Source organism: Gnatocerus cornutus, chromosome 3, assembly GCF_029298725.1.
Source record: "Gnatocerus cornutus isolate USDA-ARS CGAHR chromosome 3, icGnaCorn1.1, whole genome shotgun sequence".
Classification (NCBI taxonomy): domain Eukaryota; kingdom Metazoa; phylum Arthropoda; class Insecta; order Coleoptera; family Tenebrionidae; genus Gnatocerus; species Gnatocerus cornutus.
The window spans coordinates 21,009,903-21,033,233 of NC_142235.1; the positions used below are offsets into that span (position 1 = coordinate 21,009,903).

Sequence of the window (23,331 nt, forward strand, 5' to 3'; positions counted from 1 at the left end):
AAAAACTGGCTGATGGGGGCGTGATTGGTTGTCCAAAAAAACTTCTTTTGCGAAACTTTATTACTGGCTCTAAAAAAATCTACAAGTAAAATACACAAAATATTCTACTCTGTCTCGGCCTACTAAGATATCACAAATTTTATTGGTAGGAATCTACATCTACAAGCTAAACGCCTTGGTCAGTGTCGCCTACTATAAATTATTGTTTTCATCGTTGACTTTGGTATTTAAATCACTCTGTATATTACTCAAAAGAGCGGGACATTAAAGGGACGTATTTCTCCGACGGTCTGTATTTCCACTGGGCGCAAAGCTCGTCGCCTTCGGCTTGAGTGTAACCATTCCTGAGAAAAAAAAACGAGAATTCTGTCAAAATTTATTGTCAAAAATATCACAACAGTCTTAGTTTGCGGAGGATGATATTGAAGAAGAACTCGTGTTTACTCCTCCAATCAAAACGGGGGGAGCGCGAGCCGACGTAGCGATCGGAAAGGATGAATTCAGCCATGCAAGAAGAAGAGGAACTGTCACTAAATAAAAAAAATAAAAAAAAAACAATAAAAGAAGTGTCAGACTGACCTCTGCAGCGGCGAGCAGGGCGTCCTCTCCTTGAAGCAGATCACCTGCACCACGTTGAAGAAGATGGCCCCAATGGTGTTGGCCGTCTCCGTGTTGACATTCTGAAGACATCTCCGAAAAGTAGCATCGCAATCACAATGCGACCTTGTAAAAGGAGAGTCGTTACAAATCCCCTGTCTGCATTCACCTCTCAACAGATTATTGGGACAGTTATCGTGGTCTCGACAACACATATCTTCACTGGAATGGTACCCCAGATCCGTGTCATTCTTCGCGACGGTCCCAGGCCCGCACCACTTCGTCCCCGGGTATATAAACCCACCCTGATGCGCAGAATGAACCTGATTGCTCCTGCAGATATCCATCAACTTGATAACAGAGTCATCGGCGATCTGGCGGATCCTCCGGGGATCCGAGCTGAGAATCATATTCCGGATTTTCCCCCTGGAAACAAGAACAGTCTCCACGCCTCGTTGGCGCCCGGATTCGATCCTCACCTGTCGGTGTGGACGTGACAAAACGGCTTTCGGGTGGTCAACTCCACCATCTTCGACATGGTATTGTCGGCGATGAGGACCGTGGCCGTCACGTGACCTACCAGAAGCAGCAGCGCGACTGGAACCTAAACATTGTGCAAACGATTAAAACTTGTTTGAAGAAACGCGGTCTTGGCTAACTTGTTAATGTGAACCAGACGTAATTTTCACTAAATAATAAAAATTAGTTGCTTGGGTGGGTTGGCAAACTTGACACAGATTGGGGGAAAGGTCGAAATTTGGAGAGATCGGTTACTGTAGCAGTGCTACCAACGTGCGAACAGATGCAATGCCTCCTCGGCGTTTTTCGATTATCCGGCATTCGATAAATAAATAAATCGTTAAATTTCGCAACGCTCTTGCAAGAGTGCTGTGTTTATTGTCTTAACTGATGAGTTTACACCTGAAAGTAGGTCCAAGGGTAGGTGCAACTACCTTTTTTTCGCTGTTTAGAGTCTACGAAAATGCCAATAAAAATTTAATCGCGCTTAAATGAAGTCGTTTGTATTCCAGAAAGTGAAGACACCGCGGAAATTCGCCAAATTCGAAGGAAGAAGAAGTCAAGGTCTGGGTCATCGCGAACTCAAACGACCATTCCATTGATTACCCATTGAGGTAATTCCAATTAGATACATCTTTACCTTGTGATTTCCACATATTATTACCAAAATCAAACCAAGGTAAAGGACTAATAATTAATTAACAAAATTATTACAATTAAAACTCACTTTCATTGTGCCCTTTCAAATTTGTTTTTACTAAAATTCAAACACCTGAAAACCACTCCACCACTCAAAGCATCACTGAAAATGGTAAAAAAAGAGCCGCAATTTTGAATAAACTCAAACCCCACCACCTGAAACTGAAAGCATTGAATGAAACATTGATTTTGCCTGAATACAGGCAACCAGTTATACATTGGCGCTAAAATAGCAGAATGCGCAACCGTGCGTGTAAAAATGGCTTTATTGATTTGGATGCGTGCTCGGGGGGCCGACGAGCCCTTGACAGCAAAAAGTAACAAAAAAGCGTCCAAAACCGCGATAAAAAAATGAAGTTATGTTGTTACGCCTGTTGAGAAATCAACAAGGGCGCCTTGAAGCAACTGTGAAGAGGTGTTTAGTACAAAGATGTTTAAGGTTTAGTATAGTTTATCCGGTGAGAGATTGGGATATTTCGACAGTTGACCATTAATCAAACACTTTAGATGAGAAAGTTCCCCTAAGAGAGCCGGGATTAAATTTGGAAGGTTTGAAACTTTGCTAAAACTTTCCCCCACAATTGTGAGATACCGCTGCGGTCGCTGCAAATGCCACGTGAATGATTCTAATGATTCTGATTGGCCGAACTGGTTGCTAGGAGCATTGAGTCGTTATGGTTGTTACAAACTTACAAACTGCGCAGACAAATGTGTGGTGTTGTCACATTATCATTCTCCAAAACGTTCAAATCAGTTGTAAATCCGAGCCCAAGAATTGATTTAACACTAATTGAAGCCAGAGGACATCAATTTTCTACATTACGTACATCAGGTCCAGGTACCATCATCAGCTATAAAGAATAAACAAACTGAACTGTTTTCATCGGGAATGAACAAGTTCTCTATTAACAAAATATCGAAGATAATATGCCAGGAAAGAAAGGTATACTAAAAATAATGATTCCCTAAACCGAGTTAACACATTCAATTATCTAGGAATAAACAAGAGATTCTCTTGTCCAGATGAACAGACACAAAATGGAAGGATGAACGCTCAAAATAAAGGACAATGTAAAGTTTTGAGATGTGGACTTATACATAGATGGATAGACCAGAGTTCTAGCGAAAAATCGCCAAGAAGAATGAATAACGAAACCGATAATCAATCAACAGGAAGAAACTGGAAAATGTTATCAGTGAATGGATCACACCGTGGGAAAACTAATCGTTTGCAAGATTGGCTGTTCCCAACATACATAAAACTATTCAAGAACATCAGTTAAAGTGCAGTGTACGTACTACTAAGAAATAAAAATTACAACAGCGATTTTTGGGTTATTTGATCTTAAGTGAAACTACAATAAAAATAATAGTAATACTAATCGTAATTCAATTTTAATTCTCCCCACAAACACTTTGGCGCTAGTGTTTTCATTCCGCCTACTACACCGTACTTACTCATCTAAAGTGTTTGATTTATGACAGTTGACATATGGGTTGGTAGCAAATTATGCTACAAAATACACTAAAAACACTAAATTCCTACGCGAAATGGGTTGACACGGTTGTCAGTAACTGGGGTTATTTTGTTATTTTAAATTTCGCGCGTTTGGTACACTTTTTATCGCGTAGATTTAGTGACATTTCTGTCATTCAATCTCTTACCGTACAAACTATACCCTTGTTTCAAGAAATTTTGCGATTACGCCTCATTTTAAATTTCCCTAGGGGCTTTCGCCGCGCGGTTGGTACCGTTTTGGTTCCCCCCAGACCTGTTGCATTGACGTTTACAAACAAACGTCAACGTCACTTTCACTCAAAATGTTTTAATTTGTCCGTGACCGCTCGAAACGCCCGTAAAAATGTTAAAACTCCTCGTTTTCGTCTTAGTGATAGTTTTCAGTGAATCTCGCAACATTCGTTCGAATCTCGCCGATGAAAGTTTCGTCGAAAATCCCCGTTACCTCAATTACGATGAATTGACCAATTTGTTTAAAAAATTACAGACAGAACACCCGGATATTGTTAAATTGACAAGTGTCGGACGTTCAGTGAAACAACGCGAACTGTGGGTCCTGGAAATCAACAATCATGTCGAGAATAGGACTTTACTGACACCCATGTTCAAGTTCGTGGCCAACATGCATGGAGATGAAAGTGTGGGGCGACAATTGATGATCTATCTGGCGCAGTATTTGGTGTATAATTATGGAAAAGACGAGAGGGTGACGAGGTTGGTTAATTCCACGGATATTTATTTGATGCCTTCGATGAACCCAGACGGATATGAGAATTCACAGGTACTTAAAATGAAGAATTTGTGACAGGAGTAGGCCGTGGAGACGTGACGGCATGTCTGTGCTTGGGTCACACGGGCGTCAAAGTAGCGATGCGCCATTGCACGCGCCTACTCGGATCGCAAATTCTGCTAATTGGAATATCACGTGTTTTGTGGTTGATTCTAGGAATGATAAAACGAGTAAATAAATATGACACAATTAATACACACTGAAAGCTGTTGAAAAACATTCAAAAAGCGATAATGAAACAATTAAATATTTGCTTGGTCGCTTAATTTTGTTTTTCTTTTCATTTTAGGGATTTTTTAGGTTGTTTTTTTGAGACATTTTTCGAGTAGTTTGAAACCATAATTTTCCATTGTGATTGTCATCGTCAATTTGCTTGCGTAATTGCAAGCTTTGCTATTTAACCTTCGCAACACAACTCAAAGCCGTTGACCTCTTCCTTCTTTTCTCTTCCCAGGAAGGCCTCTGTGAATCCAAAGACGGCTATGTAGGCCGTGAAAACGAACACAGTAAAGACCTAAACCGGGACTTCCCCGACCAATTCGAAAAACTACGAACAGGTCAGTACCAACCTCATTAGTACCATGACTAAAAGTTGGTGTACCACTGTAGGGACAATGCTGTCTGGCCGCCAGCCCGAGACCGTCGCTCTCATGACTTGGATCATCTCCAGACCGTTCGTCCTCTCTGGAAATCTCCACGGAGGCGCCGTCGTCGCTAGTTACCCATACGACGACTCCAAGTAAGCACTCAAAGTGCGCGTGTGTCTATACAGGGTGATTGTTATAATTTTCAGAGCGATGCGGCAGTGTTGCCGCGAGAGTAAATCCCCGGACAACGCCGTCTTCAAGCAGCTCGCCTTGACGTACTCCCAAGCGCACCCTCTGATGAAGAACGGCAAAGCGTGCAAGAACGACGACTTCGCCCAGGGCATCACCAACGGGGCTTTCTGGTACGAAGTCCGCGGAGGAATGCAAGACTTCAACTACGTCCACTCCAACTGCTTTGAAGTGACTTTCGAACTCAGCTGTTGCAAGTTTCCCCCGGCCAACACCCTCCCCACTGAATGGTCAAACAACAAAGAAAGTCTGTTGCAGTTCATGGAGGCCACGCATTGGGGAGTTAAAGGGTTGGTCGTCGATGAAAATGGAGAGCCGGTTCTGGACGCGGACGTCGTGGTGAGAGACGTTGCGCACAACGTCACTACGTCGAATCGTGGGGAGTACTGGAGGTTGTTACTCCCAGGGGAGTACGAAATGTTTGCTAGCGCCTATGGGTGAGTCCCGGGGACTTGGAGGAGTTGTGCTAAATGGGTATTGCAGGTTCGCACCGTCCAGTCCTGTGAAAGTGACGATAACTCCCGGACGGACTGCCATCCAGAACTTCACTCTGGAGCGAGCGGCGGTTCCTTCAGGTAAAACCACGTTTGGTGGCTTAAACTCACAGTGGTATTGGTCGCACTAGCTTTTGTTTTGTTTCACCGTCACGGCTTACTAATTCAAATACATATGTTTATAATGTCTAGGTCTGTGTAACTAGTTTTTAGTACTTGACGCAATAAAGACGTGCTTTATAAGCATTTGTATTTTTTCTCACTAATCCAATCCTTGCACTGCTTCATTGTCGCTTTAGAAATAAGATTTTGTTGAGAATGAGCGGAAAGGGAGTTTTTACTAGCGCGGTTTTTCAGGCGCTGCAAATGATAGGTCCTTGAGTTGCGTTTTGGCTCTCACTTTGGTGAGTTTTTGGTTTGTGGCGATTTTGATTAAGATTTTTTGTTTTAGATTTTTAACATTGGAATTGCAACGGTTTTTTCACACGTGACGTAGTTTTTGTGACTTTTGTGGCGTTACAGCACTCGTGTTATGTCTTTTGCACAGTTCTACTTAACCAAAATGTAAATGCTGTATTTTTAAATCAAAGTTTTTTCTCAAGTTTTAATTTTAGTAAATATTGCCCTGAAAATTTGATAACCTCAAAAAAAAAACCCTAGAAATTACTAAAGTTGGCATTAGTCCTACACTAGTTTTTCTAGTCCTAACTAACCGATTAATTCTCTAGTTTTTAGTAGATCGTGTTGAACACCCTTTCCCAAACTTCTGTTAAAACCAGTTTTTTCAGATAAATACAAAACTGTCCTAAACCAAACCCAACCATTTTCCGACCAATTCGGTTTCGTACAGAGCGATCCTCACTTGTTCTCCCATCACAACTACACCCAGATGGTACAATTCTTGAAGGACTTCAATACCAGTTTTCCTAACATCACCTATCTTCACTCCATTGGACAATCAGTTCAAGGCCGAGAGTTATACGTCATGGTACTAAGTAGTACTCCTTTCAAACACGTTCCTGGTGAGTAGTACCAACGCTGGAAAACCAACTAACGATGTTTTCTAGGCAAACCAGAGTTTAAATACGTGGCGAATATGCACGGAAACGAAGTAGTGGGACGCGAACTGTTGCTGTACCTCATTAAGTACCTCTGTGAGCAGTACCAACTTGACGAGAGAGTCACAAGACTGTTGCATGGTACCAGGATCCATGTGATGCCCAGTATGAACCCTGATGGGTACGAATTGAGTAGGGAAGGGGATGAATCGAGTGGGCAGGGACGGGGAAATGCCCATGGCAAAGACTTGAATAGGAACTTCCCCGACCAGTACGTCGTCAATGAGGTTAAGAGGTGCTACTTGTACGATTTTTTCTGAACTGTAAGTTTCAGTTTAATCACTTCTTGGAGCCTGAGACTAGAGCCGTGATGAATTGGGTACTATCGGAACCGTTTGTGTTGTCGGCGAACCTCCACAATGGGGCTTTGGTGGCGAACTACCCCTACGATGATGATCCTCCCGGTCAATCCGGGGAGAACTTGTCTCCGGATGACGCCGTGTTCAAGTTCCTCGCGCACGCGTATTCTGATGTAGTACCACCAGTTTGAGTCGTACCCACAATGATTCTCACGTTTTAGGCCCATAAATCGATGCACCAAGGAGAGGCGTGCCCTTTATTCCCTCAGGAACACTTCCAGGATGGTATAACCAACGGCGCGAAATGGTACCAAGTCACTGGAGGCATGCAGGACTGGAACTACCTCGTCGCTGGGTGCATGGAACTAACTCTAGAGATCGGTTGCTACAAGTACCCGTACGCTAAAGATCTCCCTCGCTACTGGATGGATAACCGCGACGCTCTCTTGACTTACATGGAACAGACCCAGCGTGGTATCCACGGTTTTATTCGAAGTACCATCGGAAAACCCATCGAAGGAGCTAAAGTCATAGTTGAAGGAATCTCTCATTACGTGCGGTCGCACAAAGGGGGCGATTATTATCGCATTTTGTTGCCGGGGCGGTACAACATCACCATCGAGGCCAAAGGGTACGAAAGCTACACCAACGAGGTGGTGATACCCAAAGACGGTAGCTTAGACTACAGTGTGAGCTTAATGAAAGACGACCCTCTCCACTGGTCCGATGGGTACGACTTCGGGATCACAGACAACGTGCTCAATCCCAAGTACCACAGCAATGGGGAGATCTACCAGATTTTGGGGGAGTTGGAGAATCGGTATGGAGGCGTCGCTGCGTTCCAAAGCGGTGATGACTACGTTTCGATGACGCTTAGATCTCTGAAGATTAGTCATGAGGTGAGAGAAATTTATTTACTTTTCAAAAAAGTCGTCCAAAGGAACGCGAGACAAGACATTGTTGAAGAGGCTTTTACAAATTTGGCCGAAGGCTTCTTCGTAGTTCGCTTGGACGTCTTTGTACACGTCCGACCAGTTTTCATTGAGAACTTTGTTGATGTTGTCGCCTAGGGCTTTGTCCCCGTTGAATAAGTTGTCGAGGTTGAAAGTGACCAGGCTTGGGTTCATGGTCAGTTTGCCGCCGGTCACTTTCCAATACTTCTTTCCCTTCTTTTCGAACTCTTCCAATTCGAAGGTTTGCTCCGCCACAAGTTTTTCTAAAAATTTAAATAATTATTTCTCTAGTTGGCTATGAGAACGTATCTCAATCCCCAACATCTGTTAAATATTTAATGCCTTTTATGTCAAGTTCAGACACACGTTCGCAAAGTGTCAGCCGACTGAATAAGTAATTTAATTTTACATTGCCAACCCCAAAAACAAAACTCCCTGATTACATACCCAACGTAATCACACTCTGTCCATTTCCATAAACCGGTAACAACAAAATCTTCCCATTGACATCATAATCGGCCACCATTTTAATCTGAGGATAGGAAAGCGTCAGCTTCGCCATCTTCTTCTCCGCGTCGACCCTAATCGCAATTTTTTTATTCCACAACAACAAATCTCAAACTCACTCAAATGCCGTTTTCTCCGGCTTTGTAAATCCATACAATTTGACATTCTTATAATTCTGAACCAAATTAACAGCACCAGTACCTTCACCAATGATCAACTCGGGCAATTCCAGAGGTTCCAAACTCGGGAGTCGAATTTCATCGAAGGGTTTATCTAGTTGCTTGAGGGCATTGTCTACAGCTTTTGAGAGGCACTTGGCGTCGGATTGTTTACATTTTTGAAAAGTCGAAGCTAGGGAATTTTAGTTTAGTTGAGTAGGGGAAGTACCCATAAACTTACGGAGTTTGAAGGCGAGACTTGAAGTGACGAGTAAGAAACAAGCGATTGTTGTCTTCATGGTGTTTTGATTCGAAATGATGCTCGTTTTTCGTGATGGGCTTTTATACTTGCCGTTGAAATGTATCAAGTGTCCTTCAATTTTTTTAGGGGACTTTGGTGTTCTCTTCTTGACATTACTACTAACAAGTTTTTTTTTTTTTAAACTTCAGTGATCCAGTCGTGCTTAATTTGGCTTAAATGACGTATTTTGTAGTTAGATATGTAGAAAAATTCGAATTGGCAAATTTTTTTCGTACGATGAATCAACACACTTAAATCTCAATCCATTAAAAAGAAATTTGAAGCTAATTAACGTGTCTGAAAAACAATGAAACTACCATTAGCATGTCAACATTTAATTGTTTGTTTTTTTTTTTTTAATTTAACGCACTTGTATCGTTTTTTCGTCTGGTTACACGAAAACACGTTTACAGTCTACATAATCAAGTTCACTTTTTAAGCAACCTTGAGACTAACAATTCCCCAGGTTGCATCTTCGGACGAAACGAAATTCCACATGGCCATCATGGGCAACCTCTTCGCCACTCAGCCCATCGGACGCGAAATATCCCTAAATCTGGCCCGTCATCTCATCTACGGCCACAACATTGGCAACCCTGAAATCGTCAACATTTTAAATAACACCGTCCTCCACATCATCCCAGTCATTGACACGGCGTTCGAGCAAATCTGGGGGAATTACGAACGTGAAGTTGGTAGCAGTGTCCCAAACTCCCACACGTGTAACAACATAACGGCGGATTTCAAACAAGTCGGCGATCAGATCATAGGCGGCGTTCGCGTCAATGGTGGATTGAAATCCGTGGCGACCGCCTTCAAGCATTTGTTAATGGAGGAGAAGTTTGATTTGGTGTTGAATATCGAAGGAGGCTCTGGAGGGGTGACGTACGACATTTTGTAGTAGCCGCCATCTTGTTAATTTTTGACAGGTTTCCAGCTGTGGATTTGTACGGGAAGTACGCGGAGTTGTACATGGCGTCGCGACGCCCGGAAACTTGTCATAGAAACGTCAAAGGGACCGACAGGAACATCACAAACTCCCTCTATCGAGACTACAACATTCCAGTGCTGACAACCAAAGTGAGTTGTTGCGAATATCCCTACGTTGGGGACATCCCCTATATTTGGAGGGATTCCCTCAAACCTCTCATGGCAGTTCTGGGTTTCACCACTACCGGTGAGTTTTGAGTGAAGTTGGTACCACTGTAACCGATTTTTGACAGGTGTCGAGGGATACGTCGTGGACGAGAAAAAATCCCCGATGCGCAACGCCACTGTGCGCGTTTCCGTTTTTGACCGAAACTTTGACGTGACGAAGAACTTGGCGCACTTTAAAATCATGTTACCACCCGGGGAATATAAAATTGACGTTTCCTGTCACTACTACGTCAACGCCTCCTTTGCTGTGACAGTCGCGCAGGGGAAACTCACCCCCATTGTTGCCACCCTAAAGAAATTAAATACTGTTTTTGTCGAAACTGACTCGGATCTGTCAAAACCGCTTGTTGTAAACGGCGTTGTCTCCACTGGTATCAAAGGTTACGTCAAGGACAACTTCAATCATCCCATCAGCGCCGCTTTGATCACAATCGCCGAGAAAAACGTCACCGTGATGGCGGACGAAAACGGGAAATACAGTGTTGCCGTCCCTCCCGGAACGTACACTTTAACAGTTGGCGCGCGTGGTTACCACGAAAACGTCAAGTATTTGACGGTGGATGGCGTCACCATCGCCCCGCAAATTGTCATGTTCACTCTAGTCAAAGACAGTAGTGTCTGGGGGATGCCGCGTCTCGTTTTTGTCATCTTCATGGGATTCGTTTGTTTCATGGGACTGGGGTTGGCACTACTGTGCTACGTGGGCTGTAGGAAAAAAAGTGAATACGGACTGCTGTCGCAGAACTTTTACGACGATTTTAGGGACTTTGACGAGACGAAAGAGACGGAGATATTCGCCAGACCGTTACCTGGTGAGTTGGGACTAGTCGCGAATCTAGGGACATTTGTTTTTTGCAGAGAAAGCAGTGACGAGGCCGTACTTCGACGACGATGATGACGATGACTACTCCGACGCCGACGTCAGTTCGGATGAAGATGACATCGTGTTATTGCACACACGGCAGTGATACCAACTTTGAGAAAATTCCAGGGCCTCCCGGACCATAGATAGGACCAAATTGTGCTTAGATTTAAGTTGTTTTGAGGGCTTTTATCTATTTTTATAACCACGAATTTTGTATATAGTAGTCGGAAAACATATTTATATAGAGTTTTTTGACTCTGAAGGTTGCTGAAGAAGAGATTTTTTCTGACATTTTAACGTCAAGTGTGATATTACGTCTTGCAATAAGTTATTAAATTATGATCGTTACAGAATTAATATTTTATACATCACTGACTGTGAGTATTATTTCCTTACAATTTAGATTTTAGACCGTTGTAATTTTTTCTCTGATAAATATAAAAATAACGTTGAAACCGCGTTTTTTTTTAACTCATAGTAGGCTTAGGAGTTGAAGTTTGTTGGTGACACTGTGACGTGATATGTCAAAATGGGCTGTCAACTGATAAATGTCACCTGTCAAAAAGCGTTTAGAATCCAGAGCCTACTAGAAATCCGTTTGAAACTTTTAATTGAGCCACTTGTCGCAGCACCGATAAATCTAAATTACGCCCAAGCTCTAACGGAAAACGCCGTCCTTCTCAGCCAACGCACGCAAACAGAGTCATTACCACTCTCCCGATTTTATAGGGCATAAAGGACAAATTTGTTAAGTCTTAGTTATGCAAATTGTCATTTGCAAAACTCGAATTCTATTACTTAATCATATAAGTACTTAGCAAATAAAGAATCACTTTAGTCGTTGTACGTCTCATCTAAGCCAAGGTAAGCCCCTGCCGGAGCCCTTCACCCCTTAATTCGCCGTTTTTTAGAATGAAAAGTGTCTTTATAGTCGTTGCTTTGGCCCTCTCATCCCACTGTTGTGAATACAACGGAGCCGGAGACGAGACGAAATGCAGCGCGATCGAATTCGAAAAGGGCAAACCCATGTCTTTAAAGAAGTTCGGAAAAAAACTGGATTTGACCCTGATCCGGGGGCCCATCTACGCAGACTCCTTCCCGCTCCTCTTAGGAATCAAAGAGATAGTCATCCGATCGAGCAACATCTCTGACATTGAGCCGGGATTCTTCCACTCCTTCCCGAACCTGGAGACGCTGACCATCAGGATCAACCACGGCTTCCCCAACATCACCACGCGCGTCTTCAAGGGCTGCTGCCCGAAATTGATCACGCTGCGCGTGTACGACAACAACTTCCCCTTCTTCGACAACCAAATCTTCAGAGCATTGACCAAACTCGAGTTCCTCTGGATCGAGAAACAGAATTTGGGGCCTCTAGACGCCAATTATTTTAAAGGCTTGAAAAGTCTGAAGAAGTTGAGGCTGCAACATTGTCAGATCAAACAAATTGACCTCAATACCTTCGATGACTTGACGGGATTGGTCAAGTTGGAGCTACCCACCAATCAGGTGGAGAAGATCCAACCGGGGACTTTCAAAAACTTGCACAATTTAGAGGAGTTGCACCTCTCTGGGAACAGCATAAGGAACTTCACCGGCGGGGAGTTCGATGGATTGAACAGTCTGAAGAGGTTGGAGTTGGTGGGGAATAAGATCAACTCGTTAAACGTGGAGAAGATCTTGGAAAACCTCCCGAAATTAGAGAGGATTGGGATTAAATTGACGTTGTTTGAATGCGATCGCGCCAAGTCTTTGGTGGAGAAGATCCAGGAGAACCACATTGAAATCAAGAATGTTGGTGAAGTGCTGTCCGATAAGTGTCAAGAGATGTAGATAATTTATGGTAGATAATAAATATTTAATTCTGCAGACAATCAAGTTATTAAAAAAATCATGGCAAAAACAGTTCTTCCTCGGGCACCCTGGAAAAGACCTGATTGAGAGTTTCCTTCCACACCGTACCCATGACCTGGTTAAAAGACGGCGCCACTTCCTCGTACACACTGTCGATGTTCTCATTGAGCGTCTTCACCACCTCCTTGCTCAGTTGCTCATTCCCGTCTATAATATTCTCGTAGTCTATCACAAGCTTCTTCGGTGTTATGCTGAAGAGGAACTCCGTCACTCTCAAGAAAGTCTTGTTCCTCTTCTTGTACCTCTCACACTTCGCCTTGTAGTTCCCAGTGCTGTTATCTACGAACCAAAGTATGCGCCCGTGGGTCCCTCATTCCAGAGAAGTACTCACACAAATAGTTCACACATTTCCCGTGTCCATTGAGCGGGAACAGCAGGAGTTGCCCTGTCATGACATAGTCAGCCTCCAGACGCACCATCGGATTGAACACTTTATAGTTCCAGAAGCAATTCTCCCCCGTGAAGTTAGCACTGCGGAGACAATTCAATCAGACATTAATACACTCTTTACCTACTTTGAATCGGAGAGAACAGCGTTCGTCATCCCGAAGATCTTCATATTGTTGTAGACCTGGTGCAGACGAACCGCTCCCGCCGTGTTGTTCCCCAAGTCCACCTGACTGATCAGGAACGGCTCTAGGGGGACCACCCCCAAGTCTTTATTGCCGACCTTGAGTTTCTCGGCTGCCTCGAAGGCGCTTTTATCGAGACATTTGCCGAGATTCGGGTCAGATTTGCTGCATTTCGTGATGAAAGACGCTGGAAGAAAAGGGGTTAAGACAGGAGACTAAAACAAAACGACTTACGGAGAGATTTGGGGGTTGAAAACGTCAGAGTTAGGAGGAAGAAAAAATAAACGAGCATGTTAGCGCGCGGTTGCGACTGGTATGAACTGGTTCTTGAAATCCTTGGACCAGTAAAAAGTAAAACAGAAGAGTATTGCATTAATTAATTAATTGTAATTTGCGTCAAAACACATTATGCTAATTTCATAATTTTATAGCGCGTGAAAGTTTTTCCCAACACATTGTATTGTTTTTAATCACACCGAAAAAGTTCATTGCGAGGTGAACGATTAGTACTAATTGTTTGTGTGTTCAGCGAAAAAATGGCAATTTTCAGGACTGGACTTTTTTTTCCACCCGAGTAATGCGTAAATAATTACTTCTAATTACAAGGCGACATTCAAAAGTTGGCAGTTTAGTCACTTTAGAAACAAATTAACACAGTCAGTTGTTTTATTTTTATTAATCGTTGTTTGTTGGTCAAGTGTAGAAACTTGTGATTTTTTTCACCAAGTCGTCGCGATTTAGCCAATCGGTGATAGAAATGACGTCACAAGTGACCAATCAGAAAATCAATATTTTTCCTGGTTCTACCGTATTTCGTTCCTATTATGTGAAATATACCAAATTAAATGCATTTTTGTGGTGAACATAAGTCAACGGTTCTACTGTATTAAAACTTTCTGTTTTCCACAATATCTGAGTTAACAACGTCCGCAGCTCGTAGATTCTACTGTAATTAATTAAAAACAAAATGGCAACCAATATGGCGGATGAATGTAAAATTATCATATTTGTGAGTTAACAGGATCTAAAAAAAGAGATCGCAGCTTGGAGATTTTACTATAGTCTTAAAATTCAAGCTAGTCATTGAATTTAAATGAACTTGAAATTTATGCGAGTTTTTTCCGAATCTGATTGGAAGGTCATCTCCTACTATTTAATTGTGGTGTAAGCATCCTAAGTTCAGCATTAAATTTCGTAACACGATGATCGTTATAACATTTTCATTGTTTTTCTTATGTGTTTCCTCGAAAAATCTACGTAAGTACTTTTATGGTTATAAACTTTTGGCAAGTATCATCTGTCATATGTTAAATAACTTTAAAATTGATCGATTATAATGAAAGTATGGTTTACACTGGCCTAAAATAAGTGGCCCAAATTTAATGCGCACAAGTGTACAATTCCCTTCGGTTTCAGCTCCGGACATCAACAAATGTAGCAGAACGGACCCCAAACTGAGCGACTGCTTGGCCACCAACGCCGTCGACGCCATGCTCAAACACCGCCTTGGAAACAAAGACATGGGCCTCGTCCGCCTTGAGCCCCTACTCATCAAAAAACTGTCATTCGGAGAAAATAGCAGCGACACCAGAATCAGTATCGCTCAAGAGTACGAGAATTTGAACATGTACAACGCCACCACTGGAGTCATCGTGGCTAGCGAGTGGGTAACAGTACTGAGGTTCCACTGTATTACATTTTCTTGTAGCGTTAAACTCAGCGGTGACAACTGGTACTGGAGATTCAAAACGAAGACGCCTCAAATCAAAATGGAGGCCGATTACAAGATGTCGGGGCAGCTTTTGGTGTTTCCTATCAACGGGCACGGGAAGTGCACGATGGAGTTGTGTAAGACTGTGAATGTATGTCTTGATATTTTGACTTTCGTCGATTCTTGTCAAGTTTTTGACGTTTCGAAGTCAAGTTCCGACATACGTTCAATTATTTTCGCTCTCTGTAAAGAAATTTTCAGTCGATATTGACACCGACTACGATGTTAAGATAGACGAAGTGACGAAAAACGGGAAGAAGCATCTGCACGTCACTGACTTTGTCCTCAAGGCGAAGCCTAAACGAGGGGTTTTTAATTTCGAGAATATTATCGACGGAAATGAAGCTTTAAGTCGTGAGGTTGGCAAGACCATGAATGAAAACTTTGATATTGTCTATGAAGACGTGGGGAAGTATTTTGATGAAGGCATCTCACTCATTTGGAAAGACATTATCAATCGAGTCTTTGCGAGGGTGTCGGAAGACGAGCTGTTTCTGCCCTAGGTCGAGGTTCGACTGTATTTAAGAATCTGAGGTTCTACTGTAACTTTTAGAGCTTTTAAAAGGAATAAATGACTCATCGCATTCACCATTTTTTACTTCATGTAAAAACGTCCAAAATGTCAACTTTACGTGTCGTTATGTCAAATTTACATGACAGATTTGCAAAACGTCACTTTGACACTTAAAATAGAAACGTTTCCGGGCTATCTATGAGTTTTTGTAACGTATGTCGTAAAGTTTCTATTAGAATGACACTTCTAATCTCACTTTACTTAAAGACAAATGACAGTTGGGTCTCTATAGTAACAAAATCAATGCGAAATCATGGCAAAGGCGACTTTAATCCCTTATTTCTTATTGAATGCACGATTGAATGAATAAATAAAAGGTTACAAATTGAGAAGTCAATAAAAACCTATAATTTGGTCATGAAAAGTCATATTTTTTATCCGATTAACCTAAATTTATGTTAACAAAATAATAGTAAAAAAACTATTATTGTCTGTTCAAATCATTTTTTGATTGCTCATTTAGATGACTTTAAATGTTGACTATTTCATTAATGAACGATTTTTGATGCCAGTTTTCACTAAACCATGGATCCAGTCGCTCCTTCCTCCAAGAAGTGGTCAAAAAAAGGTAAATTAACCTAAATAAAGACCCTGTAAAATCCGCAGTCCTTCTCCAGATGACCACCTCTGGCTACTGCGCCTCCTGTTTGTCGATTTCACCCAAAACTCCATCATGAAAGCAACTCCAAAGATCATCGCCATGAGCTTGGTCCTCCTGATGATGTTCCAAACTCTCCTCTTCTTGCAAAAGTTCAACTCGTTGTACTTCATCAAGTATCTGTCGTTCTACGGAGCTTCATTCTTTGTAAGTAGTTCCCAGAGGAGCACCTCCAGGTCTCTAGACCTTCTTGTAGCTCGTGGCAGTTCTCTTGGCTGCGCCCAAAACGTCGGACATTTGCCGAGAGTGTGTTAATGATAATTTTACAATTTGGGAAGTGAAGACAGCGAGTTTTACCACCAAGAGGAGGATCCGCGTGGAGGTCGCTTTGACTCACGCGGCGGTTGTGGTAAATGGAGTCATCGCTATAGCTTCGGGAGTGACTCATATGTTGCCTCTTCAAGACGATGTTGATCTGTTTTTTCCCTTGGCGCTCTTCGAGGAGTTTGTTCCTCAATGGAAAACCCTCCTGTCGTGGGGGTTCAGAATCAGTTTTGTCCCCGTGTCGTTTCTCATCCCCGCTGTCTTCTACATGTTGATTTATTTCACCACGTTCGTGCGGTTGGAGTTGTACCTCTTAATCGACTTCTTGGAGTCTTTAGGTGGTATCAAACACCAAAGAAGAGTCCGAAAGAAGCTCGAAATTGCTATCAAGAGACACGTCTATCTCTGTAGCGTCGTCAACGAGTTCCTAAACAAGTTCAAGTCGCTTATCTTCGTTTTTAACATCACTGGCGCCATTCTAGGGATCAGCATCTTCATTTTTTACTTCTCAGTAAGGTAATTCTTCTGGTAATCCTCCTAAGCCGTCTCAAAGTTTCAAGGGACTTTCGAAGGACGATACCCGCGCATCATCACTTTGGTTCTTTCGGCTTTCTTCACTTTCTGCCACACCATCCGCTCAGGACAGATGCTCGAAGACGTGGTAACTTAATTCTTATTTTAGTAAGATTTCTAGAAACTTTTCCAGTCGAACGAACTCTTGGAGGCTCTGAAACGAAGCAATTGGTACGGCTGGGACCAAAACAACAGAAAATCGTACCTGATCTTTCTGACCAATCAAAGGATTTTGAGAATTAACTTCTCCGAGTTAGTGGCCATCAACTATAATATGGGCGTCGGGGTGAGTTGGTATGACCTTGAGATGATAATAATGTTATTTTTTAGATAATTAAGTCGATTTATTCGACGGTTTCCGTAATGAGTCGGCTCAAACACTTGGATTATTCACAGTAGATTCTTCATGGCTTAAAAACACGACTTTGGACTCTTGTTATGTTAATATGCACCACACTTTCAATAAAAGTCACTGGCAATTACAGAGTTTTAATCAGAGATGGCCACGAAGTAAATTTAGTGTCAAAATTGACAGTTGTACATTTTTGGGGTGATTGTAATACCAAAATTGTCTTATAAAAATACCCAAAGTACTAAAACATTAAATAAATAACTGTCAACGTGGACCTGAACGGAATTTACAATTTGGAATTATCACAGTTTGAGGTTTGACTGTATCTGACTTATAAATGTCCTCAATTCGTAGATGTGACTATATTTTGTAATTCAAATTTGTATTAGAATAATAATAGTAATTAGTCAGAGATGTCAAAATTTGGCTGTAATTTGTAAAAACAAAATGGTGGATCCAACATGGCAACCAGGAATCCTCTAAACCTTTTTTTAGAACAAAATATAATTAAGTACTGCCTGAATTAATAAAAGCTTCCAATTAGAAAATCAATAATTTATCCGATTAGTAGTCAAAACAGAGTCGTACATTTTTCATATCAAACTCAAATTAAAATTATGTTTAAGGACCATCAATAAAAGACCTCTTTAGCGTCTATTCTATTTCCATTAATAACTAAATTTAATGATCTATCGAGCGAACTTTTATGATAGTTTTAATTTGACCATGGACACAATCACCCCTGTCTCCAAGAAATTGTCAAAAAACGGTAAAACCGCACCAATGGTGATGATAAAAATTCCACTTCTCTCTCCAGATGACCACCTCTGGCTACTCCGCCTCTTGTTTGTCGACATTTACCAAAACTTCTTCATAAAACTGACCTCAAAAGTCATCGCGCTAAACTTGGTCGTTCTGTTGGTGCTCCAAACAGTTCTCTTCTTACAGAAGTTCGACTCGATGTACTTCATCAAGTACCTGTCATTCTACGGAGGTTCATTCTTTGTAAGTACCGAGAAGGCCCTCTAGATCTTTAGAACTTCTTGTAGCTCGCGGCGACTCTCTACATTATGCCCAGAACTTCTGAAATCTGCCAAGAGAGTGTTAATGACGACTTTACTATTTGGACGGCCAACACAGCGCGTTTGGCCACCAAGAAGAGGATCCGATCAGACGTCATTTTGAATAACATAGGCGCTGTTGTTGTTAGAATCATGGGGATGGCTGCTGGTGTAACTCACTTCTGGCCGCTTGAAGACGACGCCGATCTCTTCTTCCCCTTGGCCATTTACGAAAAGTTTTTTCCGCAATGGAAAACATTTCTTTCGTGGGGCTTCAGAATTAGTTTCCTTCTTTCGACTTTCTTAGTCCCTGCTGTTCCTTACATTCTGATTTACTTCACTACGTTCTTGCGCTTGCAACTCTATCTCTTAATCGACTTCTTGGAGACTGTTGGTGATGGAAACAACCCTAAAACAGACGATCGTCAGTACCACAGTATTATTCGCGAAAAGTTACAAATTGGTGTTGAGCGCCATGTTTATCTCTCGAGGTAAGTTGGGGAGGCACCCAAAGTTAAATTCTCTTTGTAGCGTCGTCAGCGAGTTCCAAGCCAAGTTCAAGCCGCTCATCATCGTCTTGAACATCACAGGCGCCATTCTCGGGATCAGTCTCCTCGTTTTTTACTTCTCAGTGAGGTAATTCTTCTGGTAGTTCTCTTAAACCGTCTCGACAGTTTCAGGGGACCTTCAAAGGACGATATCTTCGCATCACCACTTTGATTCTTGTGTACAATTTCACTCTATGCCACGCAGTGCTGTCAGGACAGTTGCTCGAAGATGTGGTAATCTCTCCTTTGTTTTAGTAACTTTACTAGAGACTTTTCTAGTCGAACGAGCTCTTGGAGACTTTAAAACGAACCAATTGGTACGACTGGGACCAAAACAACAAAAAGTCGTTTTTGATTTTTTTGACCAGTCAGAGGACTTTGAGAATTAGTTTCTCCGAGGTTTTGGCGATTAATTACAACATGGGCGTCGGGGTGGGTCGAAATGACTCTAAAATGGTAACAATAATACAAATTTTTAGATAATAAAGTCGGTGTACTCGGCGGTTTCCGTAATGAGTCGATTCAAACAGTTGGATTATTCACAGTAGATTCTTCACGGCTTGAAAACACGACTTTCAACTCTTGTTATGTTAATATGCACCACATTTTCAATAAAAGTCACTGGCAATTACAGAGTTTTAATCAGAGATGGCCACGAAGTAAATTTAGTGTCAAAATTGACAGTTGCACATTTTTGGGGTGATCGTAATACCAAAATTGTCTTATGAAAATACCCAAAGTACTAAAACATTAAATAAATAACAGTCAACGTGGACCTGAACGAAATTTACAATTTGGAATTATCACAGTTTGAGGTTTGACTGCATCTGACTTATAAATGTCCTCAATTCGTAGATGTGAGTATATTTTGTAATTCAAATTTGCTTCTGTATTACAATAATAATAATAATTAGTCAGAGATGTCAAAATTTGGCTGTAATTTGAAAAAACAAAATGGTGGATCCAACATGGCAACCAGGAATCCTCTAAACGTTTTTTAGAACAAAATATAATTAAGTACTGCCTGAATTAATAAAAACTTCCAATTAGAAAATCAATAATTTCTCCGATTAGTGGTCAAAACAGAGTCGTACATTTTTCATATCAAACTCAAATTAAAATTATGTTTAAGGACCATCAATAAAAGACCTCTTTAGCGTCTATTCTATTTCCATTAATAACTAAATTTAATGATCTATCGAGCGAACATTTATGGTAGTTTTAATTTGACCATGGACACAATCACCCCTGTCTCCAAGAAATTGTCAAAAAACGGTAAAACAGCACCAATGGTGATGATAAAAATTCCACTTCTCTCTCCAGATGACCACCTCTGGCTACTCCGCCTTTTGTTCGTCGACATTTACCAAAACTTCTTCATAAAACTGACCTCAAAAGTCATCGCGCTAAACTCGGTCGTTTTGATGGTGCTCCAAACAGTTCTCTTCTTACAGAAGTTCGACTCGATGTACTTCATCAAGTACCTGTCATTCTACGGAGGTTCATTCTTTGTAAGTACCGAGGAGGCCCTCTAGATCTTTGGAACTTCTTGTAGCTCGCGGCGACTCTACGTTTTGCCCAGAACTTCTGAAATCTGCGAAGAGAGTGTTAATGACGACTTTACTATTTGGACGGCCAATACAGCGGGTTCGGCCACTAAGAAGAAGATCCGATCAGACGTCATTTTGAATAACATAGGCGCTGTTGTTGTTAGAATCATGGGGATGGCTGCTGGTGTTACTCACCTCTGGCCGCTTGAAGACGATGTCGATCTCTTCTTCCCCTTGGCCATCTACGAAGAGTTTTTTCCGCAATGGAAAATATTTCTTTCGTGGGGCTTCAGAATTAGTTTCCTTCTTTCAGCTTTCTTAGTCTCTGCTGTTCCTTACATTCTTATTTACTTCACTACGTTCTTGCGCTTGCAGCTCTATCTCTTAATCGACTTCTTGGAGACTCTTGGTAATGGAATCAACCCTAAAACAGACGATCAGTACCACAGTACCATTCGCGAAAAGTTACATATTGGAATTGAGCGCCACGTTTATCTTTCGGGGTAAGTTGGGGACGCACCCAAAGTTAAATTCTCTTTGTAGCGTCGTCAGCGAGTTCCAAGCCAAGTTCAAGCCGCTCATCATCGTCTTGAACATCACAGGCGCCATTTTCGGGATCAGTCTCCTCGTTTTTTACTTCTCAGTGAGGTAATTCTTCTAGTAGTTCTCTTAAACCGTCTCGACAGTTTCAGGGGACCTTCAAAGGACGATATCTTCGCATCACCACTTTGATTCTTGCGTACAATTTCACTCTATGCCACGTAGTGCTGTCAGGACAGTTGCTCGAAGATGTGGTAATCTTTCCTTTGTTTTAGTAACTTTACTTAGAGACTTTTCTAGTCCAACGAGCTCTTGGAGACTTTAAAACGAACCAATTGGTACGACTGGGACCAAAACAACAAAAAGTCGTTTTTGATTTTTTTGACCAGTCAGAGGACTTTGAGAATTAGTTTCTCCGAGGTTTTGGCGATTAATTACAACATGGGCGTCGGGGTGGGTCGGAATGACTCTAAAATGGTAACAATAATACAAATTTTTAGATAATAAAGTCGCTGTACTCGGCGGTTTCCGTAATGAGTCGATTCAAACAGTTGGATTATTCACAGTAGATTCTTCACGGCTTGAAAACAAGACTTTTGACTCTTGTTATGTTAATATGCACCACACTTTCAATAAAAGTCAGCAGCAATTACAAGGTTTTAATCAGAGATGGCCACGAGTCGTACCTATTTGATACACCGAGGTAAATTTAGTGTCAACGTTGACAAATGTACATTTTTGGGGTGGGCGTAGTACCAACATTTGGTATAAAAAAATAAAAACTCCATCATTAAATAAATAACTGTCAGAGTTAAGTGTTTGTCGTGTAATTCGTTCCTGTTGCAAATGTTGCAATAGCAGTGTTGTTTTGAGGTACAAAAGACGATGTCAAAAATGACAAATGTCAAATTCTGGGGGGAACAATGATGCCAACCATGTTATCTTAAAATTTTGAAAATTCATCATTCAGGGGAGTGGACTGATAGCAATGAGTTGGACTCTATAGAGCTGTAATTTTATGGGTGTTCCATAAGAAATAACTCCCGCAAGGCAACCCGCAATACTTTAAAAAGTGTTTACCATGAAATAAGCACCTACTGAATTAATAAAAGGCTATAAGTAGCACGTTCAATTAAAAAATCGATAAATTAGCCATCAGCAGCGAACCAACGTCGTAAATTTTTGATATTCGAGTTAATTTCAAATTATTTGTAAGAAGTAACCATTAAAAGTGTCTTTAATGTTTGTTCAAACTATTATATTCCCAATAACAGTTATGTTTTTATACACCGATCCACTGAGTGACCTTTTGCGGCAGTTTCAATTTGACCATGGACACGGTCACCCCCGTCTCCAAGAAGTTGTCAAAAAAAGGTAAAAATATCTCAATGACGACGCTAAAAATCTCACGTCTTTCTCCAGATGACCACCTCTGGTTACTGCGCCTCTTGTTCGTCGATTTGTATCAAAATTCTCTCATTAAAATAACTTCCAAGTTTCTGGCTTTGAACTTGGCTGTTCTGATGGTGATCCAGACAATCCTCTTTTTGCAGAAGTTCGACTCGTCGTATTTTATCAAGTACCTGGCATTCTACGGAGCTTCATTTTTTGTACGTATCAAGAAGAATCTCCAGGTCTTTAGGTGTTTCTGTAGTACGTGGCTGCTCTCTACACGGTCCCCAGAATTTCTGAAATATGCCAAGAGTGTGTCAATGGTAACTTCACAATTTGGACACTGAAGACGGCGAAATTAACTACCAAAAGGAGGATTTATTGCGAAGTCATTTTGACTAACATTGCTGTTGTTGTTATTAGAGTTGTGGGCATAGCTGTTGGAGTCACTCAACTCAAGCCTCTGGAAAATGATGCTGATCTGTATTTTCCCTTGGCACTTTTCGAGGAGTTTCTTCCCCAGTGGAAAACCTTTCTGTCGTGGGGCTTCAGAATCAATTTTCTTCTGACTGCATTCCTAGCCCCTGCTGTCTTCTATATTTTGATTTACTTCACCACGTTCTTACGTTTGCAGTTATATCTCTTAATCGACTTCTTGGAGACTGTTGGTAATGGGTATGACCCCAAACAGGAGCAATACCACCGGACAATTCGAGAGAAGCTTCGAATCGGTGTTGAACGTCACGTCT

General features: G+C 41.6%; 7 protein-coding genes across 8 annotated transcripts; 4 read left to right on the forward strand and 3 right to left on the reverse strand.

The window, feature by feature from the left end:
- Window positions 1-42: 42 nt before the first annotated feature.
- Window positions 43-2,026, reverse strand: LOC148178084 (group 3 secretory phospholipase A2). 2 transcript variants are annotated; one of them, XM_088033169.1, is made up of 4 exons: window positions 1,844-2,024; window positions 1,077-1,201; window positions 580-1,023; window positions 43-344 (listed from the first exon to the last, which is right to left on the reverse strand). In XM_088033169.1, the coding sequence occupies exons 1-4, from the start codon at window positions 1,847-1,849 to the stop codon at window positions 245-247; spliced, it is 675 nt and encodes a 224-aa protein (XP_087889295.1). In that variant the 5' UTR covers window positions 1,850-2,024; the 3' UTR covers window positions 43-244. The 2 variants fall into 2 exon arrangements, with proteins under 2 accessions (XP_087889295.1, XP_087889294.1); XM_088033168.1 differs by lacking the exon at window positions 43-344 and adding an exon at window positions 354-530 and having other exon boundaries at window positions 1,844-2,026.
- Window positions 2,027-2,668: 642 nt separating this feature from the next.
- Window positions 2,669-3,215, forward strand: LOC148178085 (uncharacterized). Its single transcript, XM_088032550.1, has 2 exons — window positions 2,669-2,758; window positions 2,812-3,215. Exons 1-2 carry the CDS (start codon window positions 2,743-2,745, stop codon window positions 3,096-3,098), a joined length of 303 nt encoding a protein of 100 aa, XP_087888676.1. The 5' UTR covers window positions 2,669-2,742; the 3' UTR covers window positions 3,099-3,215.
- Window positions 3,216-3,554: 339 nt separating this feature from the next.
- svr (Carboxypeptidase D svr) lies at window positions 3,555-11,034 on the forward strand. The gene is made up of 13 exons (XM_088033151.1): window positions 3,555-4,115; window positions 4,579-4,681; window positions 4,734-4,863; window positions 4,918-5,397; window positions 5,444-5,535; window positions 6,243-6,476; window positions 6,522-6,799; window positions 6,847-7,044; window positions 7,093-7,770; window positions 9,257-9,675; window positions 9,720-9,967; window positions 10,014-10,760; window positions 10,807-11,034. The coding sequence occupies exons 1-13, from the start codon at window positions 3,678-3,680 to the stop codon at window positions 10,914-10,916; spliced, it is 4,155 nt and encodes a 1,384-aa protein (XP_087889277.1). The 5' UTR covers window positions 3,555-3,677; the 3' UTR covers window positions 10,917-11,034.
- On the reverse strand, window positions 7,767-9,080 carry LOC148178087 (protein takeout-like). Its single transcript, XM_088033156.1, has 4 exons — window positions 8,731-9,080; window positions 8,451-8,682; window positions 8,272-8,405; window positions 7,767-8,087 (listed from the first exon to the last, which is right to left on the reverse strand). Exons 1-4 carry the CDS (start codon window positions 8,786-8,788, stop codon window positions 7,786-7,788), a joined length of 726 nt encoding a protein of 241 aa, XP_087889282.1. The 5' UTR covers window positions 8,789-9,080; the 3' UTR covers window positions 7,767-7,785.
- A 542-nt stretch (window positions 11,035-11,576) lies between the features above and the next one.
- LOC148178088 (uncharacterized) lies at window positions 11,577-12,687 on the forward strand. The gene is made up of 2 exons (XM_088033152.1): window positions 11,577-11,677; window positions 11,725-12,687. Exon 2 carries the CDS (start codon window positions 11,726-11,728, stop codon window positions 12,644-12,646), a length of 921 nt encoding a protein of 306 aa, XP_087889278.1. The 5' UTR covers window positions 11,577-11,677; window position 11,725; the 3' UTR covers window positions 12,647-12,687.
- On the reverse strand, window positions 12,651-13,685 carry LOC148178089 (protein takeout-like). The gene is made up of 4 exons (XM_088033154.1): window positions 13,534-13,685; window positions 13,243-13,486; window positions 13,059-13,198; window positions 12,651-13,006 (listed from the first exon to the last, which is right to left on the reverse strand). The coding sequence occupies exons 1-4, from the start codon at window positions 13,670-13,672 to the stop codon at window positions 12,705-12,707; spliced, it is 825 nt and encodes a 274-aa protein (XP_087889280.1). The 5' UTR covers window positions 13,673-13,685; the 3' UTR covers window positions 12,651-12,704.
- A 699-nt stretch (window positions 13,686-14,384) lies between these two features.
- Window positions 14,385-15,656, forward strand: LOC148178090 (protein takeout-like). The gene is made up of 4 exons (XM_088033155.1): window positions 14,385-14,556; window positions 14,716-14,962; window positions 15,008-15,147; window positions 15,272-15,656. Exons 1-4 carry the CDS (start codon window positions 14,502-14,504, stop codon window positions 15,571-15,573), a joined length of 744 nt encoding a protein of 247 aa, XP_087889281.1. The 5' UTR covers window positions 14,385-14,501; the 3' UTR covers window positions 15,574-15,656.
- Window positions 15,657-23,331: the final 7,675 nt, after the last annotated feature.

What these genes read in the sequence shown, in the direction of transcription:
- LOC148178084 (XM_088033168.1), bottom strand. An exon ending in TGTCACGTCCACACCGACAG is followed by an intron (nt 1,024 to 1,076) that starts GTGAGGATCGAA and finishes TCTTGTTTCCAG; the next exon opens with GGGGAAAATCCGGAATATGA. An exon ending in CCCTGCTCGCCGCTGCAGAG is followed by an intron (nt 531 to 579) that starts GTCAGTCTGACA and finishes TTTTTTATTTAG; the next exon opens with TGACAGTTCCTCTTCTTCTT.
- svr (XM_088033151.1), top strand. Translation starts at nt 3,678, where the DNA reads ATGTTAAAACTCCTCGTTTTCGTCTTAGTGATAGTTTTCAGTGAATCT. An exon ending in GCGAGCGGCGGTTCCTTCAG is followed by an intron (nt 5,536 to 6,242) that starts GTAAAACCACGT and finishes CAGTTTTTTCAG; the next exon opens with ATAAATACAAAACTGTCCTA. An exon ending in ATTCGCCAGACCGTTACCTG is followed by an intron (nt 10,761 to 10,806) that starts GTGAGTTGGGAC and finishes TGTTTTTTGCAG; the next exon opens with AGAAAGCAGTGACGAGGCCG.
- LOC148178087 (XM_088033156.1), bottom strand. Translation starts at nt 8,788, where the DNA reads ATGAAGACAACAATCGCTTGTTTCTTACTCGTCACTTCAAGTCTCGCC. An exon ending in AAGTCTCGCCTTCAAACTCC is followed by an intron (nt 8,683 to 8,730) that starts GTAAGTTTATGG and finishes AAAATTCCCTAG; the next exon opens with CTTCGACTTTTCAAAAATGT. An exon ending in CCGGAGAAAACGGCATTTGA is followed by an intron (nt 8,406 to 8,450) that starts GTGAGTTTGAGA and finishes AATTGCGATTAG; the next exon opens with GGTCGACGCGGAGAAGAAGA.
- LOC148178088 (XM_088033152.1), top strand. Translation starts at nt 11,726, where the DNA reads ATGAAAAGTGTCTTTATAGTCGTTGCTTTGGCCCTCTCATCCCACTGT.
- LOC148178089 (XM_088033154.1), bottom strand. Translation starts at nt 13,672, where the DNA reads ATGCAATACTCTTCTGTTTTACTTTTTACTGGTCCAAGGATTTCAAGA. An exon ending in TTCAACCCCCAAATCTCTCC is followed by an intron (nt 13,487 to 13,533) that starts GTAAGTCGTTTT and finishes CTTTTCTTCCAG; the next exon opens with CGTCTTTCATCACGAAATGC. An exon ending in GAAATGTGTGAACTATTTGT is followed by an intron (nt 13,007 to 13,058) that starts GTGAGTACTTCT and finishes TTTGGTTCGTAG; the next exon opens with ATAACAGCACTGGGAACTAC.
- LOC148178090 (XM_088033155.1), top strand. Translation starts at nt 14,502, where the DNA reads ATGATCGTTATAACATTTTCATTGTTTTTCTTATGTGTTTCCTCGAAA. An exon ending in GGAGTCATCGTGGCTAGCGA is followed by an intron (nt 14,963 to 15,007) that starts GTGGGTAACAGT and finishes ATTTTCTTGTAG; the next exon opens with CGTTAAACTCAGCGGTGACA. An exon ending in GAAGTGCACGATGGAGTTGT is followed by an intron (nt 15,148 to 15,271) that starts GTAAGACTGTGA and finishes AGAAATTTTCAG; the next exon opens with TCGATATTGACACCGACTAC.